Here is a 12,114-nt window from a genome sequence, read left to right on the forward strand (position 1 = left end):
TTTTTGTAAATTACTGTTCATATGTAGTATTATTACTCACAAACCGGTCTATTTTAACATTTTATTTTAGTAGCGCGTACATCTAACGAAGACCCAACTTTTAGTTTTTTGGGTCAAATATCAATGTAGATGTAGCTTATCTATATTATTGCCAGGTATCTCATCTTCTACTGCGGGGTTTAGGTCGGAGATTTAAGCGATACCATGGTCTTGGAACAACCTTCTAGTTCATTTAGCTCAGATAAATGATGTTTTCTCTAGAAACTTAGCTCTGAACTTTAAGCAACATGGATTCAGTGTTTCTTCACTCCATACTAATATGCAAGAGTTACTTTCATCTGAAAAGATGATTCGCTGGGCAGTAGTCCAGTCACGTTTCTCCATTACCCTGGGTAAGACATCTATGACATGATCTACAGCAGTTGCACTGCTTGTTGTTAAGCCTCTAATAAACCAGAGGTACCTCTCTGTGCGGCGGTGTGTTACTACACAATCTTCAAAACTGATTATTCTTGTTGCTGTGCACTTTACTATCTTTTTTTTTTCCTTCCACACAACCTTCCCTACCTACATGCTTGGAAAAAGCAATCTGTCATCTTGACTGGACAGACGTCCTCGTGATTCTGTATAGGTCATACAGTTAAGATTTCTGTCACAAACTAACCGAGTTTTCAGAGTTTTTCTGAGATCAAGATTAATGAAAATAAATGCATTGCTGTTTAATTAGTCTATATAAGTTTCACTTTTTGAATACAATTACATGTTACATTATGCTATAATTTACTGGGATGCTCCTATGAAGGATTAAACACAAACTACAGTGAAAAACAATTTATTGAAAATCTCAAACCAAGCGACAACTTCAAACAAGGGATGCTTTCCCCTTCATGTGGGCAGAACAAAAAGTCCTGCATCATGGCACAAGCATTACTGAGGAGGAAGTGATGCAGCAAACAAGCATTCATGGACATTTAAAAAAAAAAAAAAAAAAGTTTACAAGTTGACCTCATGTGTAATGAGTGACCTTTAGGTAGGAGACAGAAATCCCAAATTAGTAGCAGCATGAACTTGTACTGAAGCCAAAATTTTTACTTCAATGTTTAGGTCTGAAACGACAATTCTAACATCTGCAGTGCATGAAAACAAACCCAGAGAAAGAAACCTGGTACGAGAGAGTAGCATTTCCCAGCCCCTGCTAGTGAAATCTAAGGCATTTCTGAATGAGTCATTCTGTCTTTTTAAGTCAACATTGTTTCTTTTGTTTCAAAGAAAACTTTCAAAATCAAACCGTAATACGCATCCCAACGAAAAACCGCGAAACTGCATGGATTGAATTCACAAATCATGTCATGTCTTTGTGAATACAAAATTACACCCGTCACGTTTTATCAGACCACATAAAATTTCCTGCAGCTCTTTTAAAACCCCTAATTTGGTGTGACAATTGTTCCCTTTTAATGTTGCAACTCAGCCAACAGTGACTGGACCAGATTTGCAGACAGGATCAGATATGAGATTCTCATGGTATGAAAACCTCAACTGAAAGTACTACTATTCAATGGTAAAATTATACTACTGAAGCAATTAAAAAAAAAAAAAAGTATTACACAATATAACTGCTTCTGCTTAGCCATCCTGCTCAAAGTTTTAAATAAGCATTGATTAGGAGTGACGGGGTGGGATTCTTTAGTTTTCCACACCTCGACTATTGGTCTGAATTGGTATTTTTCGTCAGTGTGGAGAAAAACATAGTAGCCTTCTTTTAGCCAGCTGATCGGCAGTGCACAGCAACAGGAAGGAGAGTGGCAGGGCTACCATTACGGGCACTCTTTACAAAGAAAATGCCGGTCAATCAGGCACTTTCTCTACCAACTGAAGGTACTTTAAAAGCATAAGCCCAAACAAATGTACTTAAAAAAAGTAAAACATCTTTAAGAAGAAAGGTGAAAACCGTAAAAGTGAAGCAATCTGAGGTGTCTTTTGGGTGTTTTTAGTATTGCATTTACGCAGATAATAAATTAATTGCATAGATCACCAGACATCGGGCATAGTTTCAGAAGAATGGACAGATGGGTTAAAGGATGAAGACACAGTACCAGCTGTGGGCAGTCTGTAGGTGGTGACTGCCTTAAAACCTTACACACAGAACTAAGACTACGTTGCTTGAGCAGAATGAGGTAAGTTGAGGTTTTGAGGATTTTTTTTCTTTTTTTCACTGATCCCAACTGCATTGGATTCAACTGTGTAACAATCTGAATCTGACATTACGAATGATCTGGAGTCAGGCTTGTAAAGTGCCAACATGTGTGACACAAGACGGAATGAAAAGTGTCTGAGCGTATTAAAGCCTTTTTCTTTTCTTTTTTTTTTTTTACATCAATAGAGAAACTCGAACAACATACAAATAATCACTATCTGAAGAAAAAGAAAAGAAAAAAAAAAGGAAATCTCTTTCCCTATCAAACCCTATCAAAAATAAAAACAAAGCCTCTGAAAAATAGGGCCATTTTCTGAAAGTACACACACACACACACATATCTATCTATATATATATATACATACACTGCTCAAAAAAATAAAGGGAACACTTAAACACTTAAGTGTTCCCTTTATTTTTTTGAGCAGTATATATATATAGATATAGATATATATAAAGCAAAAAAAAAAAAAAAACTTTAAATAACAAATGTTTCCAACGACAAAGGTTAAAACCAAAATAGGCAAACTTACAGCAAAGGCCAGTACAGATTTAAAACTTCTCTATACTGGCCCCCCAAAAAATCACCTTAATAGTGTTTTGTTTTTTTAGATAAAACAGGTCAGAGCCACAGTCTTCTTACTCTAATTGCAAGCATCTCATTCCCGTTTCTTAGAATCCATTTCATGGGGTTCTGGAGAAATTCGGCTTCATCTTTTCTTAAATGGATGTGAGAAAAACTCCAGAGCAGTTGGACTGACGTGAGCAAAATAACTGAGGCGATTCTTCATTGATGATAAAGGAAATCCAAAGGAAGTCTGAATGCATGTGTGTCTCTTATTTACAGGCAGCTATGTGTGTCTTGATCCCTGTTTAACCAGCTTTGGATTGTACTGTGTGGAACAACTCGGAGTGGATATTCTTTATAACTGACAATACATTGTCCTGCAAAAGTGAAGTCTTTAAAATCTTAATCACTGCCTGCAAACTAAGGACCAAAAACCAAGAGGCAGAAACACAGACAAAAAGCACATTTCTGCTCATCTTAGGAATCATTACATGAAAATAAATTAAACATGATGTCTTTAATTTATGACTTTTGTGAGTCATGTCCTTTGGCTGTGGAGCTACATACATGCAACAAGAAAGTTAAAGATTTTTTTTTTTTTTTGCATGCCTCTGTAATCTGGAATGCTTTAAATCTATGCCATTCTTTTACAGGAAGTCTCCAGAGACAAATCTGTCATCAAGGTTTTCACTATCTTGAAATCTTCTTATTGTGTGATTGTCTGAAGCTTTGTTGAGACTATAAATTATTTGAGCCACGCCAGCTTAAATAAGGCTTTTTGACTGATAAACTTGCCACCTGTCCAAGAGAATAAAAGAGCTGTCAGCTTAAAAGCACTTCAATCAAATATTTGCACCGATCAGAACTAAAAAAAAAAAAAAAAAAAAAACAAAGAAACGCCAAAACTGGAAAAACAATGTACAAAAAGGCAGTTAGACATCTGAGGAATATCAGACAAAAAGGGGAAGGGATCTCAGCATACTTTACAAAATGTCAAAACAAAACATGATATTTTCCTGGTTTCCTTCTTGGTCACTGGTGTCACATCGGAAACCCGTATGAGGGAAGTAAAACAGTTAGTGTGTAGTGTGTTGGACTTCTTATCAAAATAGACGCTCCTCGTTCAGTTCGTCCTCTTTTCCCACTATTCTCCAGTTTGGTTTGAAATATGAGTTCATGGAAAATGTCTCTCTTTTTTTTTTTTTTGTCCTTTATGTGGAACAGTCCATGTCTGCCTGCCCTCCCAAGTTTCTGACACCTTATGTGAAGTCAAAACTTCAGCACTTTTGGCCCCTTGGACAGTCACTCCAGGCTCCAGAAAAACGATCTGAGACAGAGAGCAGCAAATGAAAAGCAGCCTCTGCTACAACAGCACAGACAACGACGGCAAAAATGCAAACCAACCTCTTTATTTGTTATGCTGGTAGGAGTACGCCGTGTGTTCTGTTGGAGTACCAATAGGAACAGGCTGTTGGACGGCACTTTCCTTGAAGAAACAACAGAGATCAAAGCATAAGCGGTTTAAGTTTATCACAGAATTTTAACATTAAACTTTGAGAAAGTAGACATTACCTCCACTGAGATGTTGGTGGCAGGCACTTGAGTGTATGTGGGTAGGTAAGGACCCTGCATAGATGCATTTGCAGGCATATACTGGAGGGAAGTGGACATATTGATCTCATGAAAGAGCTCAATATTTTTCTATTACTAACAAATGTACACTGATAGTAGAGATACAGCTGGGTAATTATCTACAGATTACACAGCAGGATTTAAAAAGTAGTTTCCCTGATGCTCAGGGGGGGGGAACCTGATAATTCAATTTTGCGTTTATCTGAGTCAATAACATTTAAACAGGTAAGAGAGGTAACCACTTGACATTATTAAACCCCTCGGCTGACAAGGAACATTTGACCAATTCAACATACAGAAATGGAAATGGCACGAAAAATTTGACGGATTTGAGGGTTTAGTCATCCCAGTTTCTACTCTTAGACAAAAAATTGAAAAGAGCTGCTCGGCAGAGCTGTATCAGTTAAACGCCGTCGGCAGCTCCACATCTACTTACTGTGCCACTGCTGCCCATTGAAAGGTGACTGAGCTGCTGTGTCAGAGGTCCCATCATGGAGGTTGGCTGGATGGACATGGAGTGCTCCATTCCTGACGCAAGGACTGCTCCCTGTGGGGGAGAGTGCAACAGACACAGCTGGTGGGACATTTTCAGACATAACATTGAAGGTGGTGGCACAAAATGTGAACACGGCAGAATAGTGCTTAGCTACAAAAGTGACAGACTGAGAAGTTTAGAGAAACTCACTGTGGGAGGCATGATGTACGACTGATGATGCAGCCAGGACGGATTGTGTACCTGCAGCAACAGGGAAGATAAGGCAGATAACATAAGCATGAACACACATCTTTCATTTAAGAGTAACAAGCTTTCTTCTTGTATCATTTTATTTAATTTTTTTACGAGTCTTTTCTGATCTTAAATACAGCACAACGTTTAAGAAACACTGTCTTGAGGAGGGGAATCTGATGAGACGTCCACTACAGGAAAGGTTATCTGAAATGTTTCCATGTTTGAATAATCATTCCCAGTGTTGAATGAAGGGCTTAAATAGTTTAGAAATGCTGTCATAAAACTCTTATGATGGATTTCAAGATGTCTTTTCATCTTGGCGTTTTGCTAACACTCATGTTTGTTCGAGAGTGTTAGTAAAACGCCAACACTCTTGTGTTTTTGGCAGTTTTGACAAACTGCCAAAAACTCCTGTGTTTATAGGGCCGGTCATACTTGTTGATAACCATTTAATGAAGCACAGCTAACTACCAGCACTCTTAAGGTACCATACATAAAATTTTAATTGCTGTGGAAACAAGAAGAGTGTACTTTATTTTTCTAAAAGACGGGAATGCAGTGTTGTGCCATAAATTGTGTAAGTTGAGCCATTTCAAGAAGCTCATTTTTTGATCAATATGGCCACACGGGGCAGTGGCTTTGCATCTAAAATATAATGTGTATTACACACACAACGAGGCAACCTGTGTGTGTGCAAAGAAACACAGCGCTAGCGGATCATCGGTTTTCATAATACAGTGACTTATATATGTGTGAATGAGTCACTGATTCAGAGGTGTAATTACGGGGGAAAAAAAACATAGACAACCCCCAAGGTGGATTGTTTTCCAGGGACTCTTTGGATTCTTGGCAGCAAATAATTAGTCATCCTGGCTGGCAACCCGATCATTTCATAGCCACCTTGGGTGTCTGTTAGGGACACAGGTTTGTAACATTTCTGATTTATATGAGAGACCTTGTCCCTTTAGAGCTCTACAAGGGAGAATAAAGATCTTGTATCTGAAATGAATGAGGAGACGGTGTAGCTGGACTACAAGCGCTGCAATGAAAATTTTGGCAACTTGTCCAAAAACTTGGCAGAATCATTTTGCGCAACCTGCAAAAAGTTCTAACATGTTTCTTCGGACAGGTGAATATGTGGTTACAATAACCTAGTCTCCAACATGTAAAGGCATAAATAATGTTTCATGGTGATCCATGTGTTTCTAGTAGGAAAATGTACTGACTATAACCCCTATTATTAAAACTTTTGTAAATATACCTCTCCTATGTTTTTTGACTATGTTACAGGCATTTTTTTCTAGTTAACAAAAATGACTCAAGGACCAACTAAAAATCAGTTTATGTCAGCTTGTATTAGATCAAATTATTTACTTACAAAGTTAACAGAGTACATTTAAATTACAATATTTTTCCATAAATAATTGTCATACCTGATAGGTGGACACAGGGGAAGGCATGTATGGGGAGAGGGAGGCCGGTCCAATCATCCGATTAGGTGCAAGGCTGTAGGGAGACGAATAGAACCTGCACAAAGACACACACAGCTTCTTAGAGACCATCATATAATCCCAGTTTTTATAACTTTAAATGCAATAGACCTGAGGTGCAGCACTGACCCGTTCTGTAGGGCTGTGGTGGGATCATAGGTGAGAGTCATTCCTCCCTGTACAAAAACAACATAAGTATTTAACCACAAGGGGGACTATTATCAATATCTCTTTTTTTTTGCTAAATGTTATAAACAAACTCACAGACTCAGAATCTCTTGTCCAGGAGCGACCGTTCTGAAGGTATTTGCCATGACTCTGACGCTTCTTCTGGCCTCCGTCAGCAAATTTACACAGCAAAGGTTCTGTCGGCGCTAAATCAGGAGTTATTAACAAATCATCATAACAGCTCGTGGTTACCATCACAACATTATTCACATAGGACTATATTGATTTTTGGATATGACCAACATGGGATTTAGGGTTTTTTTCCCAAAAAAAATAAAAAGGAAAAGAAAAGACAGAGCAAGAAGTAACAAAATCTAAACTCACCTGGAACTCCATGAGGAGTTTTAATATATTTTCCATTAAAATGTTGGATGATAGCCTCACATTTCTCTGTTGACTCCATCCTATGAAAAGTATTAAAACATTTCAACTTGAAATGACAGTCAGGGAGCTCTGATTATCACCTAAAGCTTTTTTTTTCTTCTTCAGTACATATGTTATTTAACCATAGCCACCTGCAAATTACTGCATCCTTCCTACTCACTATGTAAAGATGTGTAAAAAGATTTAAAATAATATTTTTCTTGTATTGCAAAAGCCTGATATCAAGCAAAAATTTTACCTTTTTTTACATCACTTTTTTAATTTAAGTTAGTTTATGAAATGGGTTGAATAAAATTCAGTTGTAATAATCGTCTACATTATTGCTTTTTATATTTAAAAATATATATTTTTACCTTACTGTTACCTAAGCTGATCACAGTACTGAGGACAATGTCATCTGTAGCTTCCTGTTTTTCTGGTGCATCAAAGTTACATGACACAGAGGCCCATTTCGCTTAGCCACAAGGATGAACGAACAATCACATGTTTATCTTGTGACCAGGCTTAATAAGAAGGATAGAAAGGATGGGTAAAATAAAACTCTCCAAAGTTACTGTCGAAGAGCGGCAGCAAAGAGTGGCATCTTTGGGGTCATCAGTTCTCCATAGCAACCATTAGATGCTGTCTACATACTGACTGGTTGTTTGGAAGCAATGCAGACAAAACTAATTTGTCCAACAAACACAAATGTATTTATACAACGTTTTTCTAAGTCTACCTGGATTTAATTGGAACTATGTGCTCTGGAAAAGATGAGAGCTTTGAAAAAAAACTTGTGGGATTGTAAAAAACAGCTTTATTAGGACTACTTTGCTAATGCAGTCTATGTATGCACACCTCCACACTACTCAGATTCTGACCAATCACAGAGCGAATGGACTTCCCCTCATTTTATTAGCACACATTCTAAAAAAAAAAAAAAAAAAAAAAAAKSRTKSTYCTYYTTTACTGTGAGCTGCCTCTCCTCAAAGGAAATTGCATGGATTTTGGCTGTTGTCTCGTAGAAGTGTATCAAGTGCAAAATTCCAGATTTTTCCATACAACTGTATCATTGACATGTTCTTTGCACAGGAGAATAGTAAACAAGCTGACCTCCAATCGTCTGTGCGATTCTGATCGATCACCTGCTGTGGGTTCCAACATTCTATAATCCATCAAAATGCTATAGGCAGGAACTAAAAGTTTCCCAAAGGGTCTGACAGGAAATAATGGATAAACATGTGCACATTTAATTCCCACTGTGAATTACGGTAGAATAAATGTGATGCTGTGGGCCTACTTTTCTTCCAGAAGCCCTTAAAATCTGTGCCTGGTTTCGTGGATTTTTGCACCTCTAAATAAAGATGAATTTATCATGCGTCTTTCCAAACATCCTTACCAGGGCTAAATGTGACTGAGAAACACAAAGGTTCTACCTGGCGAAGCCCACCCCTCGGCTGGTCCCGTTGGAGTCGCGGAGGATGCGAGTGGAAATGGCCTGACTGAAGGGCTTCAGCATGTTCTCCAGCTCTGACTCATCCATAGAGAGCGGGAGGTTAGAGATGTACAAGTTGGTGGGGTCCTGCTCCTGTTGCTGACCACAATCAAAGACACAACATGATCAATGAGTGAACACATAAAGGAGGCTTTGCTGTTTGCTTCTTTGTGACCATAAATAGCACAAAAATTGATATGCTGTATGTAAAATTTCACATTGCCTCTACGAAGTAAAAAGGTGAAGTGTTTTATTTCACAAAATAATATTGAAATCTTATTATAGAGGATGATTAATGAAAACATAGTAAAGTAAATTACGGTATGTAAAAGCAAATTCAAATATCAAACAGTTTCTTTCATCAATGGTCTGAAATGCTGATTTTCTCTCTTGTAGTGAGAGCAGAATATCTGAGAAGAAAAACATCCTGTTTCCTTGCTAAAGGTAACGTATAACTAATCCTGATCTTATATGCAAGTACATACTTTATAGATCAACGTGAATTTATAAATCAACGTGAATTATTTATCTCTCCTGGATCAGCATTTGAAATCATTAAAAAAAGCTAAATGAAATTACCTCATAAATGACACTGTTGTGATTTTGCGAACTAATTTCTTCTGTTCCATGTGCCATTCAAACAAATTTTTATTTGACCTACAGTATCTTGTAAAATGCTCACTCTATATCACCTCTGGCTATTATGCATATTTATCATCTGCGATGTGATTAAAAGTCAGTTAATGCAGTGCAAGTTAATTTCCATGCTATGAATAATGCATGTGTAATCTCTGCAACCTATGAGGAAGGTGACTTCTCCTTCACCTTCCTCTCTCTTCCTGCAACGTAGGACGAGTGAACAGAGAAACTCTGGTGCAAACTTCAGCCGTAAGCGAGTCAGAGAGCATGCTGCTGACGCAAGCACGAGCCTTCTTGTAAACTCCGACACAAGGGTTGAGCGAAATTGAGCTATTTTGTTAGCGAGAGGCGGTATGAATGTCAGTGATCCGGCTTAACGTAAGATCAGCTTTCCCAGGGTGTTGTCAGCTGTGCGTGACTGGAGTGCATGTGATAATCCAGTTGAGGCAAGGCTACCGAAGTGCATGAGTGATTGTCAAGTTGCATGCGTGTGTGCGTGCGTGTGTGTGTGCGTGCGCGTGTGTGTGTTTGTGTGTGTTGACAGGGCGGGTGGCTGGGCACTATGCCTTGCTGACTGAGAAGCTGCTCAGACACTGAGTCAGAAGCCACCAGGGAGAACAGGCAGCTCCTTTGTAAAGGGAGTCCAGGGAGCAACCCCTGGGACCCGCTCCCCAGACATCGTCACCACTGTGAACATACACGTATCCATGCATGCGTCCGTGGGGTCTTGTTTGTGGAAACAGGTATCCTTCGGTGGATTATGACACAGATTTAGAAGCACACCCAAATGGCACAGCATGCAACAAACACATGGGCACTGGCACAGAGCAAATTAAAGATTATAACGGGGACGTGCAATGGAAATAAGTTAGCATGTTCACTAAACGGCTATATTAGAGTAAAATTTTATTTCTGGATTTAAATATTACACTTTCGTAAAAATGTTTTTTATTATTTTGTCATTCTGTGTTCTTTAAAAAAAAACTCAGTGAATGCTCTTTTATCTTGATTGTTGACGGGTTTATGCCTCTGCTTTTCTTTACAATAAAAAAAATGTTTTTAAGGCAGTTTATTTAATGTTACTTTATTATAGCCGTTCTAGTGAAACAGAAATTGTCTAACATTAGATGACATTAGGCAGCTTCATGCCTTTTAGAGAGTTTTTTTCTCTTATTATACTTTAGTACTACTCTTCTGTCCAACAGCATACAGCTGATGATCAATGGTACCGTATGGGGAAAAAAATGAGAAGAAAATCAGCTACATACAAAAGAGGTTTTTTTCTAAGGCATTGTTAAAATCCCACATGAAGAAGAATGGATAAATTAAGCTGTTTTAATAAATAAACCTAGCATATATGAGAGCATATTTTATGATTCTCACCTTGGCCATTTGAGCCTGTACTCCGACTGCCTTCAGCGCTGTCACTGCCTTCTGTGCTGAGGCTGGACTGTCAAAGTCCACAAAGCCATAACCTGAAGAAATCAAAACACAAAACATGATATGTGAGTTAATACAGTGAAGTGTGATGCATGCCAGAGAATAAGTACATGAGTTGAACTTATAAACCACCCAGTCAGTGAACATTCTTATTTTACATGTTTTTCAAATATAACAAAAGGTTTCATGATCTGTATTTCAAGTAAATTGCAATCAGTGTTGAATAATTATTTGAAAATTGCCTTCTTTGTTCTCCAGCAAGTAGCACAGTAGCAAGTTTCATGAAAATGGAGAATTAAGTAATTACAGATTATCACCAAGGGGTGATCAAATGCAGTTCAAGTTTTATATTTAAAAAAAAACAGAAAAATAACACATAATCAAAAATGTAAAAATCTGATTCCAACCTCATCATCATCATCCTACATCATAACAATGTCTGCACTCTGAACAGCATAGGAGGTCACCCACTCCCCAATGACTGGACATTTCTATAATCGATAGAAAATTTAGCACAACTGGCAGATAACTTTTTTTTTATGACTGCAATTTCAGCTGATAAAAAGCCACCCTGGACATTGAGCCACTCTGTCCACACCAACTGCTACCGTCCTCAGTTGCAAAAATTTAAATCAGACCAAACCAGCTCCAGTAGAGTTCAACTGGGCTTTCCACAGATTTTATAGAAATGGAGGTGTTATAATGCTTCTTGAGCAAGATGACTCTAAGTTACATCAAGAAAGGTCAGTAGAATTATTAAGAACAATCAAATGAAACAATGTGTATCTAAATAGGCCGAATCGCTGTGGTAAAATTACTTTTTTTTTTTTACTTTACCAGTTATTTGGTTTAAAAAAATACTTTTTTGTATCATTTCACTTTTTTAGAATTTGAATTTAAGCTTTTTGCTGCACAAATTAAAAACAATATTAACATTAATATTATTCATAGACTTGGCAAATTTAGAGGAAAATCAATTATTTAATTTTAATAGCATATTTCTTCTGGTGTTGCACTGTTGCTTCTATATTCTATAGACTTCTATATGAAGTCTGTATGTTTTCCCAGTGCATGTGTCAGTTTTCTCTGGAAACTTCTTCCCACAGTCTAAGGACAAGCATGTTAAGGCAGACTGGCGACCTGTCCAGGGTGTACCCCGCCTCACGCGCAGAACGTTAGCTGGAGATAGGCACCAGCACCCCTCCCAACCCAACTAAGGGACAAGGGTGTAAAGAAAATGGATGGATGGATGGATGGATGGATGGATGGATGGATGGATGGATGGATGGATGGATGGATGGATGGATGGATGGATGGATGGATGGATGGATG

The 12,114-nt window shown here is 38.0% G+C and overlaps 1 protein-coding gene across 1 annotated transcript in view; it reads right to left on the reverse strand.

Annotated features, from left to right (window-relative positions):
• Positions 1-3,957: 3,957 nt before the first annotated feature.
• LOC103467927 (RNA-binding motif, single-stranded-interacting protein 2-like) overlaps positions 3,958-12,114 on the reverse strand; it is an 18,866-nt gene continuing 10,709 nt past the window's right edge. The window contains exons 4-14 of the mRNA XM_008414691.2: positions 10,726-10,817; positions 8,645-8,802; positions 7,170-7,249; positions 6,882-6,991; positions 6,747-6,793; positions 6,561-6,654; positions 5,083-5,133; positions 4,834-4,944; positions 4,338-4,418; positions 4,170-4,251; positions 3,958-4,092 (exon numbers count right to left, since the gene is read on the reverse strand). Of these exons, the coding sequence (XP_008412913.1) occupies positions 4,174-4,251; positions 4,338-4,418; positions 4,834-4,944; positions 5,083-5,133; positions 6,561-6,654; positions 6,747-6,793; positions 6,882-6,991; positions 7,170-7,249; positions 8,645-8,802; positions 10,726-10,817 (902 nt within the window). The 3' untranslated portion in view covers positions 3,958-4,092; positions 4,170-4,173. The remainder of the gene's footprint in view (positions 4,093-4,169; positions 4,252-4,337; positions 4,419-4,833; positions 4,945-5,082; positions 5,134-6,560; positions 6,655-6,746; positions 6,794-6,881; positions 6,992-7,169; positions 7,250-8,644; positions 8,803-10,725; positions 10,818-12,114) is intronic.

The sequence above is a fragment of the Poecilia reticulata genome, linkage group LG7 (assembly GCF_000633615.1).
Source record: "Poecilia reticulata strain Guanapo linkage group LG7, Guppy_female_1.0+MT, whole genome shotgun sequence".
NCBI classification, from domain to species: domain Eukaryota; kingdom Metazoa; phylum Chordata; class Actinopteri; order Cyprinodontiformes; family Poeciliidae; genus Poecilia; species Poecilia reticulata.